Here is a 27100-nt window from a genome sequence, read left to right as displayed (position 1 = left end):
GAAATTTTATCCCCGACAGGATTCTTAATACTTAACAGACTCAAGAAATAGAAAAATACCTATTATACCATATCAGGGAACATGTCTTGATGTTTGATCTATATATTTTTTTTCTTATTAGCTCAAGGAGGAAGGTGGAAAAAAAATCAAAGCCATGAAGCAACCAAGCCGAGTTTCTCGATACACTGTTGGAGGGAAGACACATGTGTCATTAGCAGGTAACAAGATCAAGGTATGTATTTTCACACTTCAGTGCCTAACTATAATATAGCAAAGATTAACAGCTGAGTATAAATCTGGATGGCTGGTTATTATAAAATGAAGACAATTATGAAACAGTTTTGATTTTGTCTATATTTTTTCTTATTCTTTAATTCATTTTCTGTACCAGTTATGCTACAGGACATCATTTTTGGAGTCTGATCTATGCGTACCCATTCTCAGCTAAGGAGACGGTGGATTTCCTGTATATAACTCCATAAAATTCATTTTGAACTTCTAATTTTCACTAAGATGATAACTTTCTTCATAAATTATTATCCCATAACACCCCCTCTTTAAACTTAGCTAATCACCCCATTGAGAATCAAACCCTGCACCTTATATTTGTAAGGTAAATAATTTGACCATTATGTCAACCTCCCACTCCTGCTATAGAAAACTTTTATTTATCCCTCATAACATTATCACCCATACATGTTCATCAGTTGGCAGTAATAATTGCACTAATCTTGTTCTGCAGATCACTACTTCACTGGGATTTGTAGAATATGGTCTGTACTGACTGCCCACTTTTGTCTTAAAACCTAGAATGGATCATCACAAACAAAGGTGCAGCTAGAAATTTCAGATTTACACACCTGATTCCCACAATAGTGTATGCCTGGCTACACCCATGCTCTCAAATCTTGTTTGAACATTTTGCAATGTGTTTGCACTTTTTTTTTCTGATCAGACCTCTGTGTCCTTGGACACTTTCTATTCTATCTCTTTCAAAGCTCCATTTTTCATTATTATAGCTGTTTCATCTCTGGTTCTGTGACTCACAAGTGGAGTAATGTAAAAGCAGTGATGGATAACATGGCTAAGTGTTTCCTTTTCTTTTCTTTTGTTTTTTTTCCCTGCTGGACAACCACTTGTTCCTGGGAATTGGGAGGGATCTGTAAGGCCCATTCATTCCTGCCTAGGAATCTTTTTTAGTCTTCCATTCCATGACAAGAACTGGGTGGTAGGGAGCAAGCAAGCTTACTGATCCTGCAGGTTAGCCTACCCTCTTCCTCTGGAAGCAGCCTCAGTTCCCTCTCAGCAGTTCTTCCAAAGCTCTGCTATTGTCCTCTAAGGGGAAGCATACCTCCACATGCTGAGTTCTTCTCAGCTTTGTACTGCAATGCACTCAGGCAGTGGAAGTAAAATTAGCTTAGTCTGCATGGTATGTAATTCCTAGTACTTCCACTAGGTGTCACCCATGTGGTGAGCCAGAACCAAGTACTGCCACCCAGGAGTGGTGGGACAGCAATAGTTGCTCACTCCCATCCTTACTGGCCAGCTCCTACTGGCACCTGAGATGCTAATTGAACTTGAGCCACCTGCAGCTCAGCCAGAGCTTTATCGCTGCAGCTCAGCTGTGGAACTGGTATGGCTACGTTTTCACCAAGTAGCATGCAAAAGACTTTGCCATTTTGCTTACCACTGCTCTTATAGTCTCTTTGGCTCTGGCTACATTTGGCTCTGTATGGCACATTGCATGACCTTCATATACCAATCAATATCTGGAACTGCCAACCCACTTTCCTCTGTGGGTAGCAGGAAGAAACCCCTGGTCTTGCCCTCAAATTACTTCACCATTCAACCTTTCAACTCCACAAGATAACTTTTACTATGTAGGAACCAGAAGAATTTTCTCAAGTGTAATATTAAGATTATGCATATTACTGCAATACTACAACTATGTAATACATTTCTAGGCACAGTTTTTTCCATCTCTGAAAACTATCCCTTATTTTATTGAATGCCTCATCATATGACATTTTCATAGAATCTTCCACCATACATCACATGTGAGAATAAAACCCTGCACCTTGTATTTATAAGTTAAACACCTTAATCTTTACTCCAATCTCCCAGCCATTTTCTAATTATTATAGTTAACAGATCCAAATATAACAGAAGTAGAAGAGATGATGGGAGAAAGCTTTGCCTAGTACCATTAGATAATTAAAATTCCTTAGCTGTCTGTGCTAACACCTTGACTTGAGCTGCAGAGCCCTTGTACATTTCCTTAAAAGTGGTCACAAGGCAATGTGGGAATCCCATATCTTGAAATAGAAAGAATAAATACCATAGTGTCATGTAAAGAATGAACAAATTCTCTCAGTTAATCAACATTGTCAAATGCATTTTAAGCATTTAAGCTGATAATTGCTAGAGGAGTTCCCTTGTTCTGAGTGTCCTGGATTGTCATTAATGTTCTTAAAATATTCTCAAATATCATTCTTACTTACTCCCACAAACCATGGTGATCAAGATATATGAGTCTTGGTGTAGCTTTCACTACTCTTCATGAAAAGATAGTCTGAACACTGTTCAAACTCAGCCTCTCCACAGGTTACATACCCATAGAGTGGCGCACAGCAACGGTTATTCCGCTCTACAAAGGTGGAGCCACAACAGACCCTGGGAACTATCACCCTACAAGCCTGACTAGCTTGGTCTGCAAGGCTATGGAGAGCATCATCATTGAACTCATTAACAGAGACACTGGGAACCTTCAAACACTGGATCCTACCCAGTTCGGCTTTGTTAAGGGCAGATCATGCCTCCTAAACCTGGTGGACTTCTTTGAGACAGTTACCAAGGCTATAGATGAGGGAAAGGTGGTACACACAGCCTACCTAGACCTCACAAAGGCCTTCAACACCATTTCCCATTCTGGTATTATAGACAAGCTCACCAGCCTGAAAATAAACCCCTATGTTACAAGATGGGTTGCCAACTGGCTCACAGACAGAACCCAAATGGTGAGAGTTGTGGGAGCTAGGTCTGACTCTAAACTGGTTACAAATGGCATTCACCAGGGCTCAGTCCTAGGACCCCTCCTGTTTGGCATATACTTCTCAGAGGTACAGGCAAGTGCAAGAGGACTATGGCTGACCAAGTTTGAAGACGACTGCAAACTAGGGGCTATAATTGACTCTCCGGTTGACACAGAAAGGGTCTCACTGAGACAGATACCTGGTGTCAAAATCATGGCCTCAAGCTAAATGCCAAAAAGTGCATAGTCATTCCCTTTGAAAAAAACAAAGTACTCACAAACTACCACATAGGTGGTAGTCCCCTAAATACGGAAGTTGTAATAAGGGATCTGGGGACCCAAGTAGATAGTAATCTCTCCTTTGATAATCACATTGCCAAAGTGGTTAGAAAAATCTTCTGTGTGGCCCACCTAATCACAAAAGGGTTCACATCCAGATCAAAAGAGGTCATTGTGCCCCTCTACTCATCACTCATCAGACCCATCATAAAGTACAACGCCCCATTTGGGATGTATCTTACAAGACGCCTGCAACAGCTGGAAAGACCACAGATGTACCTCATTAAAAGGATCACTGGCCTCAAACAGATGCCCTATGCAGCTCGACTGAAGAAACTCCAGCTGTACTTGGTTGTATACTGCCTACTCAGAAGTGATCTCTGCCTGACATACAAGGCCATATCCAACCCAGAATTGATGGACATGCTCCACCTAAAGAAAACCATATTCCCTCGAGCCACACGCTCTAGGGATCTAAACCTCACCAGAACAATAAATAGGACATGCTGGAGGGATAGATTCCTGTCCCAGAGACTTCCCATGCTTTGGAACAAGATTCCAATCTACATTAGGCAGAGCTCCAGGCTAACACTATTCAAGAGAAACCTTGACGAGTGGATGGGAAACAGAAAGTTTACTTCGGGGATCATGTCAGTGGCTCTGCTTGACAGAGGCACAGGGAACTAATCTAAGGGGGCAGCAAAAGCCAACACATTCTGGCTAGGCTTATAAATGCCTTCAGGCAGATAGCCTAGTACCTACCTATAAAACCTATAAAATATAATCATAGTTTGAGACTGAAATAGGTTTATAAGAGGAGGGGTTCAGAGCACACCTACCCTAATTATATATAATAGTAGTCACTGTTGCTTTCCAGGAACTGGGTATAAAATGGCTTTCTAACATTTTGTTCATTAGTTGCACACAAACTTTTAAAAAATGTACTGCAGCTTTCATACTTCAATATGCATTCTAGCTACTCCTGGTGTCTTACTGGACCCTCATTTCCCCAGCACCTCCCTAGTGTGACTATAAAATGTTGCCTTATACTGTTAGTCGACAACAACATAACAGGAGGAAAGGAGAGAGAGAGAGACAGAGAAAGTTAGTAGTAGTAAATGGCATTCAAGCCTTTATATTAATATTAAATGAGTGCAATTACTTTGGATGCCACATAAGCTGGGTGGGCTTCATTTATCAAAAATCAAATGAAGACCTGCAAATGTGTTCCATTTTTTGATTTATTTGTAAAGGGATGTCAGTATAAGTGCATGCTTCCATTCCATCCTGCTATCCATTCACCCACACATCCAGCCATACATCCAAGCATCCACCTATCCATCTATCCACCTGTCCAGCTATCCACCCATCCATACACCCACCCATGCACCTATCCATCAATACACCCACCCATCCACCCATCCAGGTATCCACCCAATCCACCCATCCACCCATACACCTATCCATCTATCCACCCAGCCATTTACCCATCCAGCTATCCACCCATCCATTCACCCATCCAGCTATCCATCCATCCATCCATCCATCCATCCATCCATCCATCCATCCATCCATCCATCCATCCATTTTCTAAACTGCTTGTCTTGGTGACAGTCATGGTGCTATTAAGCTGAGAAAGAAAGGTCTGACTCCCCTATTCCCAGCAATAGTTTCCAAGTCATCTTGTGGGATCCCCATGCATTCCTATGTTTGTTAAGCTATGCATTCTTGTTTTGAATGAGGGAATGGTATATAACAGAACTTGCCTGTTTATCGGGATGAATTTATACAGCATGAGAACAATGCTATAGCTCATGTCTTAAAATGTAAACATAATTGTATGCTGTGTGTGTGTGTGTGTGTGTGTGTGTGTGTGTGTGTGTGTGTGTGTGTGTGTGTGCGCGCGCACATGTGTGTGTGTGTGTGTGTGTGTGTGTGTGTGTGTGTGTGTGTGTGTGTGTGTGTGTGTGTGTGTGTGTTTCAAGTAAAACTGCATTTACAGTAAGTGTCTCATCCACTTAGTTCATACATTAAGCACTGTAAGTCATTAACCAGTTTCTTTAGATTCACAGATCATTTTCAAGTAAACTGCTTACTTCCGTAGCACAGTTTATACCTCTGTTACAACCTGCTCCTGATACAGGAGGTTTGTTGACATGAGCAACAAGAGAAAAACCTTTCTGCAAAATATATCTGGTCTTTGCAGAATTAATTATTACAAGCACTCCAGGTTACTGAACACGATTTACTTGAAAAGATATTTCAATCCACCACATCTAATTTGTGACAATTATTTATATATTTGAAGGAAACCAGATAATGTATTGTACTTCAGGTTATGTGTGTCATCAAGAGGCAGTGGCTGATGTAAGGAAATAGGTATTATGATAACAAACATAACAGGGTCTGGCATGCCTTTTTACCATAACATAAATTATTTCTCATCACACTGGGTATAAGACTCCACCTGGATACATTTATCATTTTTTTTACCAGTGGACAAATGCATGTGTGTAACAAACCATGAAATTCTAAGGCAAAAACATATTTTTTCTTCTAATACTGACAACTGTCATTTTACACCCCAGCCTACCAATGACAGCATAACTGACTTAATGGTTCTTTTGGCAAAGTGAGTTTAATTATGGAGCACACATGTATTATTCCTTTCTTTGCTTCATTGTATCAGCATTTATTGTTACAGTCATAAATTACATACATTGACAATCATCTAAGTTAATGCAAATATCAAAACCTACTTTGCTTTTGCAAATATGTACATAATTTGCATACACCAGGTACTCTCTATTTGTTGATCAGTACTTGTTTCTTTTATTTCATAAATCCTTCTTTACAGTCTAACTTCTTACTCATTTTATGTATTACAGAAGGCAGAAGTCAGCTCTTTTATTATAAATACATCTTTTATATTTACTAGATTTCACCAAATTTACTTTTGTTCTCATTCTTTAGCATAAGGTTATACTGATCTCCACATATGCAGGACATGTGTCAAACCTTCTATTTCCTCTTGGCATACAGAAGGGGTGATATTTCCTAGTTTTAGCTTCTTTTCTCATATATATTACTTTGCTGTAGCTCAAATTTGAGAAGTTCCTTACTGTTTTAAGTTTTCCTATAGTTTGGATTATTTATTATCCTTTGTGTTTATGTTTACAAAAATCTGCTCATTTTTATCCTTTATTTATTCTCTTGGTTACACATTTTTTATTATGATTTATTATTAGCAAATATGTTTCACTTACTGTGATATTTTGCTAGCACTTCTCCAAATCTTTTACTACTATTTACCTAGAACATTGCCCACCATTTTCTGCATGTTTGATTGAATCTATTACTGATTTTCCACTTCCTTTCTCTTGTAACATTTTTTCATTAAACATTTGTTTGTCTTATGCGCTTAGACCATTTTGTAAAAATCTTTAAGCATAAAATTGCCTTACTCTTTAAGATATTTAACTCCTTTCTTCTATAACTGTATATGATTTCAGAAGAGATAGCAGGTTTTAGCATTTTTATAAACACTCTTTTTAAATAATTTATTGTTTTCCTGTTGTGCCCAAATCTCTGTTCTATATGAAATCAAACTGCTTTTGAACTTACTGTGTAGTAAAAGTTTTATATGATAACCTCTTAGCTTTTTTGACAAACCTTATCTGTCCACGTACTGCCTTTTTATTGTTTGTTCTTAAGTATTTTGTATCTTTTACCTGTGGATAATTAGATGTGAAAATTACACAAAGGTGTTTATAAAGGGTTCCAAGTGCTAGACGGTTAGGCATTTCCCTGTGATTCCATTTGACTGGGGACAGATAGCTGAAGTTTCATCTAGCTACAGAGAAGTATGTTTGTTGCAGATCTACTGCAGGTGCAAATTAGCTTGCAGCACCATGCCTACACGTTTGACAGCTAAGTGCACAGGAGGAGGGGGGTAATGTCAGCAATATAGGTGATGTAATGAGGCATCTGACATTCTGACATTTTGGGTGCCCCTTCTTATGTATCAGGAGAATTATACCTTTCTCCCCGAAATCTGGGTATTCTAAAGTCTTAATATATTTCTTAAATTTTAGGCACAGATTTTTTTTGCCCCCTGTTCCTCTTCTTTAGCAAATTTATAAGCTTCATTGATGATATAATTTGACAGCAATTATGCATGCAGTAAATGTATTGATTAGATTCTGTATCCTCCCAAGTCACTTTTCTGATTTTTTTTTAATTCATACCACTCTTGAACTGAGAAACCAGTCACAGGTCAATCACTTTTTGTGTATCCTCTTCAATTAATGTTATTCATTTTATCATTATTACCACACCCAACATTTCTTGCCACTTTTTAAAAGGCTTGATTTTTCTGTTCTTATCAAATATAAGATTTTTATTTCCTTATCTTTATTAGTTCCTGCTACAATTTTCTTTAGTTAATGCCTTAATATATGTCACATTTTCTTTCTTGCTATTTGTCATTCTTTATCAAACCACCATTTATTATCTTGCATTCATATACCCATTTGTTTCAGCAAATATGACCTAATTTATTGAAGTTGTATACACTGCATTTTCATTTAACCTGTTTGATTACTGTATATACCTACTATATACTTTACTAATTGTTTCAGTTATGCATGATGTTAATTGTATTTCATATTTCCATGTACTACTTCTAATTTTAATTAATACTCTTTTAAATTTTCCATAATTCTTTTTTTCTTTATTTGTACTATTGTTGAAAAGTTATCTCTTTCTGCTCTTACCCGAACTGTTGTGTCTTAAAACTCTTCTAATCCCTTTATTCTGCTCTACAGTAATTGACTAGAAAACAATCTGGTGCAATATGAAAAATGTAACTTTCTGTGTTTAGATCCATAATAAATTTTAAGGTCATACCTCTACACTAACTTCAGAATTCCCAACCAGTTATGTTCACTTTCTGTTATCTGTGTTTTCCCTTTCCTTTGAATACAACCCAAATAACTGCACCACAACCATGATTATTAAATTATAATCTTTTTCTTGCAGTTCCAACACCAGAATTTGTTTTTGATCTCTTTCCAAACCATTATCTATTGGCTATCCCTATTTCATTTATATGCAGATAAATATTCAGTAAATATGATCATTAATAGAAATTTCTGTTAATCTACATTTATCAGTTTTTAATCCATTTGGAACTTGAATTTTTAATATTTGGTATAAATGTTAAGCACAACTCTCTTTTAGTCCTGTAGCATTGTATCTTTTAGAATTTTGCAAAGTTTGATATCATCCTCCACTAGCCAAAATTCCAGAAGGTATAATATATTCATCTTCTTTATATATGACAAAATCCAAGTCATTTAACCTATCTTTTAGTTGTGTTATAATTGCAATTGGCTTCCCTATTCTCAATTTTACTGTTCTTTAATTGTCTTTTTTTTTTCTTTTGGTAAATTTTATGATGTAAATTCCAACAACATTACATTTTCTAATGTTGTTCAAAAATAATTATACCATACATCAATCTGTTTTGGATTACATTAATTGAATCAAAAGGAGACTTTCATTAAAGTAGGAATTGTTCTGTTTATTCAGTTGTATTTTGAAAAAAAAAAGTTTCTGTGTGTCTGAGTGTAAGATTGGTGGGTGTATGCCTGTGTATGGATGAGTTCTGAATCAGCAAGTGGTTGTGTGAGATTGTCTGATAGGTATATGTATGTGCTTGAATGTGGGATGTTTCATCGATAGTCTGTGTGTGTGTGTGTGTGTGTGTGTGTGTGTATGTGTGTGTGCGCGTGCGCGTGTGTGTCTGCATGGGTGTGTGTGTCCGTGTGTGTGTGTGTATGTGTGTGTGCGCGTGCGCATGTGTGTCTGCGTGGGTGTGTGTGTCCGTGTGTGTGTGTGTGTGCGCGTGCGCATGTGTGTCTGCGTGTGTGTGTGTGTGTGTGTGTGTGTGTGTGTGTGTGTGTGTGTGTGTGTGTGTGTGTGTGTGTGTGTGTGTGTGTGTGTGTGTGTGTATGTGTGTGTGTGTGACTGAATGTAAGATCCATGAGTCTGTATTAGTGCAAGGCTGGTGGGCAGCAGGAATAAAGAAAGTCTTCCTTTCCTGTAAAGTCACATGATCTCAAAGTTAGTACATATGAAGTTGCAAAGATGTGGAGGTGCAGCCTCACGTGATGGGCTTTTTCCTGCAAGAACATTGCATTTTCTTAATTTCTATCAAAAGTTACTGGAATGTCCTTTGGACAAATCGAAGATAGTGATGTTAGATCCAAGAAGGTTTCTTGCATAGAACTAATATATTTCTGACTCATTTATATAGCTCTGTCCACCCATACTATGTCAGTATTTTTTCTGCTTTGGAAGCATTGTTGGCATCAAAAATTAAAGACCATTTTTTTAACTTCCAAGGAGTTTCAATTAAAAGTCCAAAAATGGTATTCAGTAAAATTGCAGGCAATGAAAAATGCAAACTAGTAAGCACAGTGCACAGTCCATAGTTCAGCCTCCATGACCAGTTCAGTACTTTTGTCCACGTGGTGTATGACATATCTGAATTGTGGATAAAAACACTAAACTGATCACTAAACAAAAGTCTTGGTGGCTAAACTGTTCCCTGTTGTCACTAAGAACATTCTACATTGAGATCAAAGCCACCCCCATTCCTAGAATTTCTGTCTTCACTCTCTTACTTGCTTCTTCTATACACCTCTGCTAATCATACTTTTTAGCTGCTGTTTGTACCTATCGCCTTTTTTTCATTCTGAATTTCTTTTTCTATAGTTTTCTTTTCAGTTTTCCATATTTAATACTCTCATTGTCCTATATTAACTTTGATCATAACATTTTTTCTTTAAAACTCATCTCACTACTATATAGTCTAAATGAATTTGTTTTTATCTATATATTTGAGCAGTTTGAATGAGCACAGTGTTGCAACCCATTGTAATTTACTTTCTCTTTCTTTTCACACTATGTATATCCTGGTTTATAATTATGTTGCACATTAGCAGATTCATCTAAGTATCAAAAAGAGTGTTCTTTCACCATTTGTTTCACACCATATTTGTAAATCACATTTATCAACTCAATCTGTGTGAACAGATCAATTTTTCTACTGTTTTATATATATATATATATATATATATATATATATATATATATATATATATGTGGGTCCACTTTGTAATTTCGAAATACTGAAATCTCGAATTTCAGTATTCCGAAACCACAAAGCCGAAAACCCAACCACAACTCAGAAACTCAAAAACACACAACCGCAAAATTCAAAATCCCGTACTCACGCTACACATACAGTACACACATAAACATACACAATCCCCCCCCACAATCAAACAAACTAAACTACATATAAGCAGGGGGGGCAAGCCCCCCTGCACCCCACATGTGGGGGGCACCCCCTACTTATATATTCTAACTCTGAGATCGCACAAACAATAACACAAACGAAACTCACACACACACATATCTTACAGTCCCTCAAACACTCACATAACAGTCACAACACACACTAAACCCCTAACCAACATACTGACACAAACAAACTTACCAAAATAAAACCCAAACAGCCACATTCCGTACCACCGGAAGCAGAAATTCAAAATATCCGTGCTTCGGTATTTTGAATTCTGCGCTTCTGCCAGTTTCAGAAATGTGAGTATTCGACTTTGTAAGTTCGAAATACTGAAATTCGGGATTTCAGTATTTCGAATTTACAAAGTGGACCCACATATATATATATATATATATATATATATATATATATATATATATATATATATATATAATTTTGTTCTATTTCCTAAAATTGCCCTTTTTAAGTATTTTAATTTGTTTACCTCTTACTGCAGCTCCCTTTCTCTCACTTCTTTTAATCAATTACTTCCTTTTGTTTTCATTAACAGTATTCTCCATGTCTTCTACCTGAAGTCTATATATTTTCCATTACATTCCACTTTTTGGCTAATGACTTACTCATCACAATTTCCATTTTCCTTCATAGTTTTCTAATTCACTCCTTTACTGACACTGCTGCTACGACAATCTGCTGACTGTGCTACTAAAGAGTTTTGTCTCCCTACTTTTTTATTCTTTATTCTTAATTATTTTCAGTTCTTGTTTTATTTCATTAACTATTTTTAAAACGTACACCATTTTGCAATTAATATTCTCAATTTCTTTATAGTATATGAGTTTTTCTAAAATTAACATATGTGTAATATTCACATCTGCCAAACTTTTGAACATTCTCTCAGGATATTGTACCCTCTCCTACTACTTTCTTTTTTTCCATACTTCCGTTTCTTACCTTACAGAGGTATGGCTTTTTGGGAAGACATCCATTTTCAGGTATCGTTTTATTTAAATGAAAATCTCAACTTCAGCTCCCTAGTAATCTGTCTGTTTTCCTTTTTAGGGGAGCTCTCAGCAAGTTTAGTGAGGATATTTTTCTTCTCATACACAAAGTCTGTTATTTCTCAACAGCTACTCTGTTCCTTATTTCTCGGCTACCATTCTTTGCCTTTTTTATTCACATTCATATCTTACTTTCCACTGCCTTCATTTTTCTTTTAATGTTTTGACAAGTTATTTGTATTATACATTATCTGTAGAACATATAGGCTCATAGGTTCATAGGTTCATAGGTTGGTACTAGGCTACCGGCCCTAGGGCCTATACAAGCCTAGCCATAACAATTCTCTTGCTATTTCTTCCCACACTCTTTACTTCCCTGGACCCCTGTCTAGCAGGGTGACTGACATGATCCCTGGGGTGAATTTCCTTTCTCCCATCCAATTGTCAAGGTTCCTTTTGAATAGGGCCAAAGAGGCCCTTGACATGTCTGGGCAGTGTATTCCAGAGTCTGGGGAGTCTCTGGGTCAGGAACCTATCCCTCCAGCATGTTTTGTTTATTGTGATGACAAGGTTTAGATCCCTGGAGCATGTGGCTCTGAGGGATTGGGATTTCTTTAAGTGTAGCATGTCCAACAGCTCTGGGTTTGACATGGCCTTGTATGTTAAGCAGAGATCATCTCTGAGTAGACGATATGCAACAGAGTGTAGCTGGAGTTTTTAAGGCGGTCAGAGTATGGCATCTGTTTTTGGCCTGTTATTCTTTTAGTGAGGTATTTCTGTGGCCTTTCCAGTTGTTGCAGATGTCTTGAGAGGTACATACCAAATGGGGTGTTGTATTCTATAATGGGTCTAATGAGGGATGAGTACAGTAGGACAATGACCCCCTTTTTTCTGGATCAAAAGCCCTTAGTGATGAGGTGTGCCACATAGAAGGATTTTCTGATTGTTGTGGCGATGTGGTTATCAAAGGTGAGACCACTGTCCACCTGTGTCCCTAAGTCTCTTATCACACTTTCGGTGCTTAGTGTACTGCCACCTATGTGATAATTCACAGGTACATGTTTTTTCCCAAAGGGGAAAACTATACATTTCTTGGCATTGAACATGAGCCCATGGCTCTGGCACCAAGCATCTATTTCTGTAAGGCCCTTTTGTAGAGTATCCACATCATTTGGGGATTCATTGATGGCTCCCAGTTTGCAGTCATCTGTGAACTTTGTTAGCCAGAGTCCCTTAGTGTTGGCCTGTACTTCAGAGAAGTAGATGCCAAACAAGAGCGGTCCCAGGACTGAAGCCTGAGGTACTCCACTTGTCACTTGTCTGGGGCTGGATTTGGAGTCGGCTACTTTTACAGTGTGGGTTCTGTCAGTAAGCCAGTTGGCAACCCCTCGAGTGACGTAGGGATTAATGCCCAGCATAGTAAGTTTTTCTATGATTCCAGAGTGGGGGATGGTGTCAAAGGCCTTGGCAAGGCCAGATAGGCTGTCTGGGCTGCCTTACCCTCGTCCACGGCTCTGGAGGCTGATTCGAAGAAGTCAGTCAGGTTAAGTAGACTAGATCGGCCCTTCACAAATCCAAACTGGATAGGGTCCTGTGTTTGAAGGTTGCCAATGTCTTTGTTTGTAAGTTCCATGCTAATACGTTCCATGGCCTTGCAGATCAGGCTCATCAGACTGATGGGGCAGTAGTTCCCAGGATCCAAGGTGGATCCCCCCCTTGTGGAGTGGGATAACTGTAGCTGTGCGCTACTCAGTGGGCATGAAGCCAGAGGTTAGGCTATGATTAAACATGACACTTAGGTGAGCTGCCAGTTCATTTTGCAGTTCATGTATTACACAGCCTGGGATGTCATCTGGTCCCATGGATGCTGTATTCTTAGATTTGAAGAGTGCATTTTTTACCTGCGTGGCCGTTTTTACCGGAATTTGGCAATCTTCCAGTATTGAGATGGGCCGTTTAGGGGGTGAGAGGGGGGTGAAGTTGGCACTGAATTGATCTGACAGGATATTGGCAATATCCTTGGGATCAGTATATTTAATGCCATTCTGTTGTAGCTCAGAGCAGATCTGAGCATCGTCCTTTAGATTCTTGACAGAGTTATAGAATGCCTTGTGGTTGTCTTTGGAATCTTTGGCAATTTTATTTTCATAACTAGCTTTGGAGGATTTTATGAGGGATCTCAGCTTCTTAATGAGGCTGGTAAGGGAGTTTTTTGAATCCTAGGATTTTCCTCTTTTCTGCAACAGTGTCTTCCTTTTGTTGTAAAGTTTGTTTATGACAGGGGACCACCAGATTGGCTTCCTTTTTTTGGAGGAGAGCATCTTGGTTCTATTTGGGATGGCACGATTCATGCAGGAGTCGATGTGCTCGTACAGTGCCTTAGTGTAGGATTCAGAAGTCGAACTTTCAGTTCCCTTCTGCATGGGTGTCATGAAGTTTGTCACTTCTGACTTGAGTAGCATGAAGTTGGCTTTGGAGAAGTTTTTTTATGGGGTTTTCTTACTGGGGTGTGGGTGTGGGATGTGGATGTTGAGGGTGATTTGCTTATGGTCAAACCTGACCAATGAGGGCATGACCACTGGTGTGGAGCATCTATCTCCCATGTTGGTAATGACCAGGTCTAGAATATTAGAGCCCCTGGTGGGACAATGGATTAGTTGATTCAGGGTGTTGGAATTTATGAATTCCAAGAACCGTTGGGAAAAGGTGTTGGTACCTGAGTAGTTTTCCCAGTTAATGGCAGGGTAGTTGAAATCATCCAGTATTAGGGTGTTTGGTTGTATCTTAATATTTTCCAGTATGTTTAGAATCTTGGGGCATGGTGGGGGATCTGTAACAAGCTACAATTTGGATTGCAGTCTTACCTAGTGTTAGTTGCACCTGGAGAATTTCAGATGCATTGTGTTGGGCAACTAGCCTGGTGGTGTGAATATCCTTGGTGAATATGGACACTCCACCATCTTTAGTGTTTCGGTCCTAGTTTGGTGGCCGAAAAGTGTGGTAAGAGTTGTAGCCTGGTATTGCAGGGGTGCTCTCTGGAGCCTTGAACCAGGTCTCAGTTACTGCACAGATATCGATGTTCTCCATTTTTAGGAGTGTCTCCTTACAGAGATTTCCATTTACTTGCATGATGTTCTTCACTTTCGATATTGTCGTGCCGACAGTATCAGAGTCAATATTGTCAGCTTAAGACAACGTGAAGTAGACCCTATATTTCTATTATGTTTTCAGTTTTGTTTCTTCTATTATTTATATTTTTGATTCGTATATTTGAAGGACTAAACTATTTCCAAGGCTATAGTGTTTCAGCTGTGGACTCTTGTCTTTACAACTTTCATATTTCAGTATAATAGATGTGGACACGATTTAGAGAGAAAGAGAGAGAATAAAACTGAGAGAGGCGACACTTCGCTGTTATTCAATTTACCGTAACCCAATGCACAATGTATTTTATCAGTATTAACAGTCCTTAGAACAAATTGTTACAGCCTTATCTTCTACGCTAATAACCTCTTTAGTTTGTCTTGACATCCAAAGAGTGCTAATCCTTGGGATTTTCTGAGTGGCGTTGTTTTCTTATTCTTTTCACTTTCTTGACCGCTTCTCATTTACAGAATTGTTTATTCTGTTTTCCTGTTTAGAAGGGATAACCCTCAGGATTTTCATATCTAATTATCTTTCTTGTCTAATCACATTCATTTCTTTACTTCCTTGTTTTGTAAAGTACAGCCCGTAAACGAATGTAATGCAAATTACTTCATAAAAGCATCAGACTGTTCAACTACCTTGAACTAGTCTTTAATAATGTTGTTTTGTTGTTTTTCTTTTGGCTTTTCCTGGTTAGGGGTCGCCACAGTGGAACTCCAGTCGGCTAATGATTGGCAGTAGATTTTTTGCAGGTGCCGAGGTGCCAGCTCGATGCCCAACCTTCAACAAAGGCACACCCATTCTACAAATGTCTTTCAAACGCCACTTGACCATGGGGAGGACATGCAGACTCCACACAGAAGGCACTCCATCTGAGAATCTTTAATAATCTTTAATAATAATATTATTAATGAGTTTTCTATCTTTAATATGATACCTTATATAAAAAAAAACATTAAAATTCAGAAAATACTTATATTTAACTTAGAAACGGTATAACTCTCATAGCCCTGAATATTCTGAAAATTTAGTTCTTACACAAATCTGCCTCAGTGCATTTCCACTCAGTTAATTCTATGAGTGGCTATGTTTAATAGTATACTTAATAATATAAACACATTTTGGATTTACTCTGCACCAGATCAAGCATTTATAAGTAACTTTACTTTTTACAGACTTTTATCATACAAAGTCACTTTAACATTGAGAAATTACAGATAGACTTCATAACATTGTAGTGAAATGTGTATAGTAAGTGCTGTTTTTAAATTATAGCCAAACAATCTACTTATGTTGTACTGATAAGGACAAAAAAAAGTCTGAAAGACTGGGATGTCCTTAATGGGACATTTGTATAGACATCACATGGGCCATTTCTTTAGGAAGTTTAAGGCAGTACACAGAGAAGACTCTAACATTGCTTGGTCTTTCTTGCAGTTTTTTTTACTAATGGTGTGTTTTGGTACCCTTTTACTCTTTGGTTTCAATGTTACTTAGGATATTTCACAGACACTTAATGTTTATGGACATCAGGCTTTATTTTAGGTTCTGTGTTTCTAAAGTATAGCCTTCATAACATTGCATTAAAATTTATATAGGTTCATAGGTTCATAGGTAGGTACTAGGCTATTGGCCCTGGGGCCTATATAAGCCTAGCCAAAAAAGTTCCCTGGCTTTTGCCACCCAAGAAAATTAGTTTCCTGTGCCCCTGTTGAGCAGTGCCCCAGAAGGGATCCACGGGGTGAATTTTCTATTTCCCATCCAGTCGTCAAGATTTTTCTTAAAGAGGGCTAATGAACAGCTTTGCTTGACATGAATGGGTAGTTTTGTTCCATAGTATGGGAAGTCTCTGGGACAGGAATCTGTAATAGTAATTGTAATAGTAAGTGTTACAAAAGTGTTTCTAAAGTATAGTCAAACAAGCCACTTATGGTGTATTGCTGAGGTCACAAAAGGCTGGAACATTCATGTCTACAGCTAATGGGGTCTGGCTTTATTGGCCTAAATGCACCCATAAAGACTTAAAGAGTAAAAGGTAAAAACGTCATGTAGATGAAATCCCGGTGTGTTCTTAAGGCATTATTTGCATATATTTCATGAGCCACCACTACAAGATTTTCATTTCTATATACATTTAGTATTGTAATGCCTTTGAGTGTTATGCCTGTGTTGTCCAATTCTGTTCAATTTAGAATCTTGGATATGAAAAGCAAGCTTTTTGGGCATTCATTTTGTAGACAGTAAGACAGCATAAGTGAGTATTCAGTTTAGACACAGACACAGGAAAATAGTTTGCTATACTTTACTGCATCAATTTATTGTACATAGGGGTGTAGCAAGTAAATTCCATTTTGTACTCACAAGCTCTTAGTGCTACCCCCCCATTGGTTGGACACCCAGCACTTAAAAATGGACACCTCTCAAAATGCTATCCCCCCCAAAGCACTGAATAAATACAAGTAATGTTTTCAGCCATTCCTCCTAAAACTATTAAAACCATTGTTTTTTTAGATCAGCAGAACTGTACTTGTTGTTAAAGGCATTCACTTAGGCATTTGTAGACAAAATATGACCTGAAAATGCCATGTTGATGTGATGCTGAGAAAAAAAAATGTTCTCAGTAGAGTACACAGAGTATGCCTGGCTACACCATTGTACACGGCACTTTACACAGCAATTTATTGTACTGTTGTGTGAGATGCCAAAGGCAATGGTTTATTGCCTTCTGCTGAGACTGTACATTTACCACAATCAGTACAGTTTATACAAAAGTTAATCAGTCAGGTTATATTAATGAAGTATACAATAATGTTATGGTTAACTGAAGACAGGTACTCTTCTGGAGTGCGCTATTCAAACCAACAATAAAACAAGTTAGACAGACAAAACAAAACAGACTTGGTGGAACATTAGATAGGTTGCAGTCAGGTATAAGTGGAGCCTTTCTTAATCCAACATTTCTTCTAATTTTCTGTCATTTCAAGCTTCCTCACACAACAATAAAATCTGAATTCTTATCTCCTACCAGAGGTCCAATACCTTAAGAGACAACTTTGTCTAAGTAAAGTCTGTACTGTTATTGCAAGGCATAACATATTCACTTCCCATGTCACTTTCCTTGTTTGTATTACTCCCATCTTCTTGAATCAGTGCAGTCACTACACCACTTTGGTTTTAGCTGATGTCTCACTTCAGTCACACTCCTTCCGTGACGGAACCTGTAACAGAGATTCCAAACCTAAACATTAAACCTTAATTGAAGAAAAAGACGGACTACAGTTCTTTGAACTGGCAGCAGTGTTCAAAGGCTTCCTGCCATTTGATTACATACCAAGCCACGGTTAGCTCTCTGCTAAGGGTCAGAATAATAAAATGCTTTACAGTTTTGTTGTGATTTACAGCATAACATGGCATGCCAAAGCTTAGTAGAACACTTCTTGATGATAGCTCTATTAAATTTCACTGTTTTTAAAAAGTCAAAAAAGGAAAAACTTTTATAAAAGCTTACTGTCACAACTCCTACTCTGCTCATGAGGATTTTATACTAATAGCACCTCTGTCTTTTTTGCAGCAGCATAACCTATATGCACTATGAAATCATTGCCATAATAGAGACCACTCCTACAATTTGATCTTTCTGGGACATTAAAATGAATTAACATTTTAGGCAGGACTATTATTTACTAAGCAGACTATTGTGTTATATTTATTTTTTAAACTAATGACATAAGACTGCTATGCTGTACATAACACACTGAATTTACATCTGAAAGCTATTTGTCTTAGTGTTATTTGGCTGTATAATGTTACTGTAATCCATTAAACTAAATACAACAGCAGTAGCATTGTAATGAATATAACTAGAACAACTGAAAGGTAAACATTTTTCTAACTCCACAAATGATCACCAATTTTAACATCAGATGCTTGACAACTGTTTGACAAACAGAAGCAGATGCACTTTGTAAACAGTTGACAGTAGCAGAATGAAATACCTGAACTTTAATTTCAGTGCGGAGTGTTTGAACATCAATTTTGCAATGCATGTAACAACTGTCAGTGTCAGCTGTGCATTTAATTAATGCACATCTGTTAAGCTTTTAGTACTTGTATGACATCTGCATTTTGTTCATGTCACGTAACTGCTAATATGGCTAAAAAAAATTCAGTATTTTTACTGGTTATTCAAACATGTTGCTACTTTAGTTTATTTGCATAAATGGAACAGATTACATCTTAGATAAAACTTAAATGCCTAGTGTAAATTCATTGCCACTTTTCTATTAGTTGATTTCTTTGATTTTTTTCGAAACAGGAAGAGCATAAGCATTAACATGTCTGAAGCAGTTGTCAGTATTACTGAGGTATTTCATTACCTTGCTCAAGACAATGTTATTTATTTGCAAAATGCCTAAGAAATCTGCTATAATTCTTTTGATACTTTTTTGAGCAAATAAAACATTCATATAGTTAATCTTTTCATGTTTTGCTGGTTTATTGAAACAGACAATCAGAGTGACTAGATTTTACAGCTGAATCTGGTATGTCAGATTTCTGGAATACAGAAGGGTAGCCAGGAATTTGTTTTGCTTCTTTTTTTTTTTAGTAAAGCAGTAAGGTAAAAGAAAAAAAGTCAGTTACAGAGGTCTTCAGATGTTTAATGTTTTTTGTCATAATGTTATAAATTTGTCAGTCAAAGACATACCTCTCAACTGTCCAGATTTTTTGCAGAATGCCCAGATTTTTAGTTCATATGTTTGGTCTGTTCGTCATAAAAGTTGTGGTTTTCTGACAAATCATTGAGGATTGAAATGACTAAATAAGGGCATACATATGAGTTTCAGACTTCATATCCTTCAGAAAATGCATGCTAACACAAATCCTGTTATTCTAATAACTTTTAAGTTTATAACAGTAATATTTGAATAGTATCCCTATTTGGGGACGTCTTTGTCCCCCATTATTTTAGTCTTTGTGCAGATTTTTTGCATCAAGAGGTTCAGAGTTGAATGCATCATGAGTGTAAGCCCATTCTCAGATTTCAAGCATGCAAGTAGAATCTAAGCTTTATAGATCACTCTCTCTCACAGGTAAATGTTTTTTCTATCATGAATAAATCAGTGTGATGTAAATCAAAACAAAAAAACACAACCATCCCCTCTTTTAGGTACATGACTTCCCCCTGCCAAATCAGTTCTTGTTTAGATGTTCAGAACAACTCTGCAAGGAATGGCAATCCAACCTTCTTGTGGTCACATTGAAATGTATGGTTCTGATGGTGAGAAAGGCTGCACTGCTTGGCTGCTATTGTGGTTGTTACTAAACAGAATCACATCCCAGGTAGAAATGGTTAGATTTTTTTCTGGCAAATATTTGTTGAAAACTATCATTATCTGACAGTAAGAGGTACCCCACCTTCCAATACTATTTATAATTTAGCTTTTACTTCTCTGTACAGTTCGGGATTCTGTAGTAACGTATTACATCTGCACTAGTATTGACAATGGTCTGTCTCAGATTTTGTTTGTGTCACCTGCCACAAATCTAGTCTGCAAACTACCATCTCATGTTCTTGCTGTCTGATGTGGGTTTGAATCTAGGTTTCCCAGTAATTATACCCGTTAATGTAAACTTTGAGTTGCAGTGTAATTTTTTTGTCCTACAAAGGTTTGAATTTGTCTACCGTAGAAACAAATAAAGCCTGGTTTTGTAGTCTATTAATTAACCTGCATAGTCCTAATGCAACAATAAATAACCAGCCAAAACTGGCAGCTGCTTCTCTACTGCCTCCATAATACTTGCCTGCCAAATCTTGATTTAAAACGAGAGTCAAGTCATGCACTGTAGATTGTACCAATTCATCGCTGGTAGCTGCTGGTGAATTATTTGATCTACTGATTTTCAGGTCTTATTTCTGAATAACTATGGTTTGCAGCCACACTTTTTCAGAAGGTAGGACAGTACAGTGTTTCAAAACTACTTTTTGCATTTGGGATCTTATCTGCAATTTCTCATTATTGGAAAGCCCATGGGGTTCTAACAATGTCCTAATAGTTTATTTCCATTTACTTAATACCATGTTTTCCTGTAAGAAATCATATTTAATGCCAAATTTCCTTCAGCATTCTGTTGTGGTTTCTTAAAATGAAATACTAGAATTTTCTATAAGAAACCAAATCCAAATGGCAAATATTCACTGACATCCTGCTGTGGTGTCTTAAAACTACAGCTGATACACTATACTAACTGAAAATAGATCACTGTCGTATCTAATTACATTATCAAACATTACGTTTTCTAATTTTAAATGCAGGGTACAACAACACCCACAACTAAATCTGACAGCTAGTTGCATATGATGTTAGAAAATGCTTTATTTCTAAACCAATCAGCAAGAAAAGTATAACTGATCAGTTGGCTTGCACAATATTACAGTTGTCTTTGGCTAAGTTAAAACTTAATAGCTCTAGAACTGCATGATGGGTACTTTGCTTGCATTATATAACTATTAGCTGCATCACACAATCATCATCATCATCAACACCCCCTTTTCCCATTTTCTACACAGGGTTGAGGAGTTGTCTATTGTCACCATCTCTCTCTCTCTCTCTCTCTAGTCAATGTCACTGTCCTTCTTTCTTTGACACTCATGCCCGACTGCTGCAGGTCTTTTCTCACACAATCCATCCACCTCTTTGCTGGATACCCTAATTTCCTCTTGCCTTCTTCCTGTTTGTCCCAAATTTTCTTCATCAGATTGTCTTATGCTTTTCTGCACATGTACCTGAACCACCATAATCTGTTTTCTTAGACTTTTTCCTGCAATTGAAGCTACATTGGCTTCTGCAGTTATGTCCACATTTCTTCATCTGTCCCACAATGTGCATCCTAAGACTTGTCTCATACACTTCATTTCCATCACCTTGAGCTTCCTCAACTGCTCTGCCTTTACTGCCCAGGTTTCAGTACCATACAGTAGTATCGGTCACACCACTGTTCTGTACACCTTACTTTTCAACTTCTTTGACATCCTTCTCTCATACACTATGCTGACACTTTGTGCCAGTTGTCTGCAGTCACTCTTATTCTAGCTTTGACCTCTCATTCAGGCTTCTCTTCTCATCAACCACCCCCTCGTAGATACTTGGAGCTGTTAACCTGTTCCAATATTTTCTCTTCTATCTCATTTTTCAGCTTCTTCTGATTTCCCCCATTTGTTGCCATTGCAACTGTCTTATCTGTACTCAGTTTCATCCCATGTGCCTTCAGTTTTGTATTCTATTCCCCTATCCTCTGCTGAAGTCTGCCTGTAATGCATCATCATCTGCATACAGGAGCTTTGGTGACCTGTTCCCTCAGACCTGTTTAGTAATGTAGTCCATCACCAGTATGAACAGCAGTGTCCTCAGAGCTGAACCTTGATACAAACCCACTCAGAACCCCTCTGTGAAACTGAACACTGTTTGTACTTGAATCATTGGGTCCTGGTACATAGCTTGCACAAATTCTACCAAAGGTTTTGGAACTTCAAACCACAGCAGAACTTCTCAAACCAGATTTTTTTGGGACCTTGTCATGTGCTTTCTCCAAGTCTAGGAATGCCCAGTGACTCTTTCCTTCTCTAACTTCTTCTCAGGTATCTGTCTCACTACAAACATTGGGTCAGTTGTGATGCATTCCGATCTGAATCTGAACTGCTCATCCTCCATCTTACTTTCTACTACTTTGCATATTCATTTATCAATCACCCTCTCCAGAACTTCATGCAGTGTGACAGGAGTTTGATACCCTGCACTGCCCACAGTTGTGAATGTTCCCTTTGTTCTTAAACACTGACACTAGTATGCTTATTCTCCGGTCATCTGGGATACATGTTTCTCTCCACACTGCTATGAGTACCCTCAGGAGCCATTTCTCCCGTATCTCACCCAACATCTTTATCATATCTGCTGTGACCTCATCTGAACCTGCTGCTTTCCTTCACTTCATTTTCCTTAGTGCTGTTCTTACTTCTTCGATGGTGGGCTCCCCCTCTTCTCTTAATGTAGACTGTGTCTGGGGCAGTACAGCTTCTGTGGGGTTTTCTTCATTCAGAAGCTGCTAAAACTCCTCCTTCCATCTGCTCTTGATGTCCTGTGGGACCGAGGAGAAGGTTGTTACTAGTATCCATTACGAAGGGTGTCTGACTATCTTCTTTATTTTTCTGTCTTTGTCTAGAAGCTGGTAGAGTGCCACTGATGCCTGGCTCTTTGATATTAAAACTCCTTTGTTAGCCTCTTTGTTTGCCAACCAGCATTCCTTCCTAGCATTGTGCGTCTTTAATGTCTCCCACTTTTTCCTGCACTCCTTTCTTTTGATGACTTCCTGGACTGTTGCATTCCACCACCAGCTTTCCTCATGTACCGTATTTCCATACCTGGTTTGACCACATACCTGTTCTGTAGTCCTCACGCATGCTACTTTGAGGCACTACCATGTGTCTGCAACTGCACCTTTTTCCTGTTCTTGAAGTTCTAGAGCCCTGAGTAATGCCTTGAACTATTATGCTCTCTCTGCAGTCATCTTCCAGGTCTTCAGCTTGGTATCTGTTGACCTTAGAGCCAGTTGTGGCAACCAGTGGTTTATTCTCTGGACTGACTGTTTCACTGGTAATAACTTTTCAATCACTGATTCCTAGTTTCCTTTCCTTACTAGCAGGAAGTCTATCTCAGTTGCATGTTGGCCACTCTTGTATGTGATCTTGACTGTCTCTCTTTCCAAACCATGTGTTGACTACTATCAAGCCATTCTAGACAGAAATCCAGAATGTCCTCTCCTTTATTCCTGTTGCCCCAGACATCTGGGCCCAGACAGTCCTCCAGGCTGTCCTAATATGTGTTCAAGTCACCCATTATCAACACTAGTTCATGTTGTCTTTCTTTATCTAATAGGTTCTGCAGCTACTGTTTGAATGCACTCTTTTCATCACTCCCGCAACCCTGTTGTGGGGCATAGGCTGAGGTTATGAATACTGCCCTATCGTTAGGCTGCAGACTGGTTGCAGTGAGTCTGTCACTAATTCTGATGACATCCTTCACTGCCTTCTGAAGGGTCTTCCTCAGCAGAATTCCCCACACCATTTCTAGCCTGTCCTCCTCCTGGGTAGGAGACTCTGATCCCAAGCCAAGTGGCTTTGCTGCACTGCCCTTCCATCTTGTTTCCTGGAAACATATCACCAGCAAATACCCATGCCCATTTGTTGACATTAGTCATCATGACCAAATCGCCTAGAGCCATATTTTACACCATTTAGTGGCTAATCCTGCCACAGTGCACTTTCTGTGATCCTTGTTCATGCCCAAAGTGGTTGGTGTATGCAACTCTTCCCCTTATAGGGTAGCATATAGAGTTTATGTTGTATGCTGCTGCTGAGACACAGGGAATACTTCCAAACTCAGGCATTGACCAGAGGTCAGGATCAAACCTTATACCTTGGGCAGGGAGGTGAAGACCTTCTATGAATTAACCATTATGCCAAATGGTCTCAATCACACAACACGCACAAAAAATGCATTCAAAACGCTGCACTAAAACAGTATATACACCATTTACATTATTTGGTCTGTTTCTTAGTGTGTATTCAGCAGGTTAATATAATACTTGAATTATATAGTTCTGTTGCTTAAATGTCTTGTATACTAAAATATGTTATCTTATTCTGACAATGAGAATTGAATGTAGCTATCAAGATAAAAGCTGGTATCGTCTGTATCTGCACATATGACTACTGAGCAGTAGGGCTTAGCCTTACCTTTCCTTTCTTTGTATACATTATGGTACACCTCATCAATTTCATGCTCACTATACCCCCTATTGATGAAACCTGTTCTTAGCTTAGTTAACTCATTTCTATACACTTCCTCTTGACAACATAGGCGAGATGTTCTCATTGCCTGGCCTCTGATTATGTTAGGAAAAATCTTAGGGCTATGCATACTGTTTCTGTGTAAAAAAGATGGTCCGTAACATTGTTTCCTATGTAATTTTGTAAACCATTGGTCATTTTCTCTGTATATGATGATGTCCAGGAAGTCTAAACTCATCTCAGAACAGTTCATTGTGAACTTTAAAAAGTCCCTGATAGTATTCAGGTTTGTATACAGGGATTTAAATTGTTCATCATCACATTTCCAAAAAAAAAAAGATCATAAACGCCTATAAAAGGATATTTGGGGATTACCTAATAGATGTTCATATTCCCAGGTAACCATAACCAGGTTTGCATGTGAGTTAGCACAACTTGTGCCCATGGCAACCCATGACAACTGCTTGTAGAATGTGCCATTGAACATAAATATGTTGTGCTCTAGTACCAATTCTAGTAACATACAGAGAAAGTCTATCTTAGTATTAGAAAACCTTCCCTGCCTTATCAACACTGATTTCAACATGCTTATCTCCTGGTCATTGGGTATACTTGTAAATAAATACACTACATCTAATGTGGCCAACATCCCCATATCTGCTGTTCCCATTTGCTTCACTGCCCCATAAAGGTCCACTAAAAACTGTTCTGTGTCTTTCAGGATGCATTGTGAAACAAATTATCAGGGAAAAGGGAAGAGGGAAGTAATTATCCTAATTGTAAGAGGAACTCCAATAATGGTCAAAGAGGGAAAGATATAATAGTGGTAGATTTGTAGTAGTAAGGGGCTACTGGCAAGGGAGGAGGATTTAGCTGGCATGTATTTATATTCCCCCAAAGACTGTTGTTATGGAGGTTAAAAATTAAGAGAAATAATCAGCTCTCAGCAGGAAATATTACTCATAGGTGGGGACTAGAACATGATTTGCAACAATGAGGATGTATCTGGGGTCCTAAAAAGGAAATATAACAAAAGTCATTTGAGAGTTATTAGGGAAGATAGACGTTTCTTAAGAATTTATAGCTAGTAAGTGTGATAACATGAAAATGGAGTTTAAGAATAGGGTAGAACTACAAGAAAAAGAGATATGATTAAGGAGTAATAGCTATACATAATTGCTCTGACTTGCCACTTTATATACCTCACTTCCTATAACAACTAATGTAGTATCTGCTACAGTTTTAGAAAACATTTTACTGCTGAATGAAATTGTATTATTAGTTAGTGTTTTAACTACCTTATATATGTTTATTACTGTTGCTGTATAGTTATCTATTGTTGTTTAATACTAGCTGAACTATGTTAACTTAGAGGGTTTCTATTACATTATTGAAGTTCTGAAACTTTGAACACCATAAGGTCGAAACCTGATGTTCGAAGTTTCAGAACTTCAATAACGTTAAAAAAAATAAAAACAAAAGAAAAAAATAAACTGTTGAAATCTTCCCTTTCTGCACTGTATTGCGATCTCGAAGTTGGTATATTTAATGAGCCGGGGATGTGGGGGGTGCAGGGGGGATTGCCCCCCTGCTTGCAACAGTTAAGTAGGTGTTAGGGTTTGTATTTTTTTTTCTTTTTTAGTTCGAATTCCTGAAACTTCGAACATCTGACTTCGATGTTCTCGGTTCGATGTTTCAGGGATTCGACAATGTAATAGGAAACCTAATTTAGATTATCTCTGTATATATATATATATATTCTCTTGTTGTTGATTATTAGCATATTCTGATTTTTTTCATATTGTGTCATTTTTATCTCACTGTGGAGCTTTTCTCCCCGGGCTTCTGCTGAAAATTAACCTGTGTCCAGTCAGACCATCCCGGTAAACAAATGTAAAATAAAAAAATAAATAGGAATTATTTAGATGGGCTGACAAATGTCAAAGTATTTCAGAATAAGGGAAATCTCACAGAATAAGAAGGAGGTGCAATTGCAAAGTGCTAAAGAGAAAATAAGAGAGTATCTGGATAATATGCATGAGTTTAAAAGACAGCAACTATTTTTGATAATAAGTTCAGAGCACAAAATCTTTTAGCAAAATGACTTAGGCAACAAAAAGCTGAAAGGGGTGTTGCCAAACTGAAGGAACCTATTACAAGAAAAATAACCAGAGATCCTCTAGAAATATTGGAGATATTTCAGAAATTTTATGAACATTTGTATAAAATAGAGAAATATAGAAATCAGGAAAGAGCACAATGGAAATATTTATGGAGAATTTAAATATACCAAGGTTAGAGGTAGATGAAGCCTGACAATTAACAGTTAACATAGGAAGAGAGGAGATAAAAACGGTGATGTATAATCAATCTGCAGGAAAGTCTCCAGGAGCTGGTCTATTTTTATTAACCAGAAGAGACATTGT

The 27100-nt window shown here is 37.9% G+C and overlaps 1 protein-coding gene across 11 annotated transcripts in view; it reads left to right on the top strand.

Moving 5' to 3' along the window:
- LOC122799590 (RIMS-binding protein 2-like) overlaps nt 1–27100 on the top strand; it is a 2967700-nt gene that overhangs the window by 260248 nt on the left and 2680352 nt on the right. For all 11 annotated transcript variants that reach the window (XM_044068753.1, XM_044068745.1, XM_044068749.1 and 8 more), the window contains exon 2: nt 122–232. In XM_044068753.1, coding sequence (XP_043924688.1) covers nt 155–232 — 78 coding nt within the window. In that variant the 5' untranslated portion in view covers nt 122–154. The remainder of the gene's footprint in view (nt 1–121; nt 233–27100) is intronic.

Source organism: Protopterus annectens, chromosome 4.part0, assembly GCF_019279795.1.
Source record: "Protopterus annectens isolate FY-2018-M chromosome 4.part0, PAN1.0, whole genome shotgun sequence".
Lineage (NCBI taxonomy): Eukaryota > Metazoa > Chordata > Ceratodontiformes > Protopteridae > Protopterus > Protopterus annectens.
This window is presented reverse-complemented; position numbering and strand designations above follow the sequence as displayed.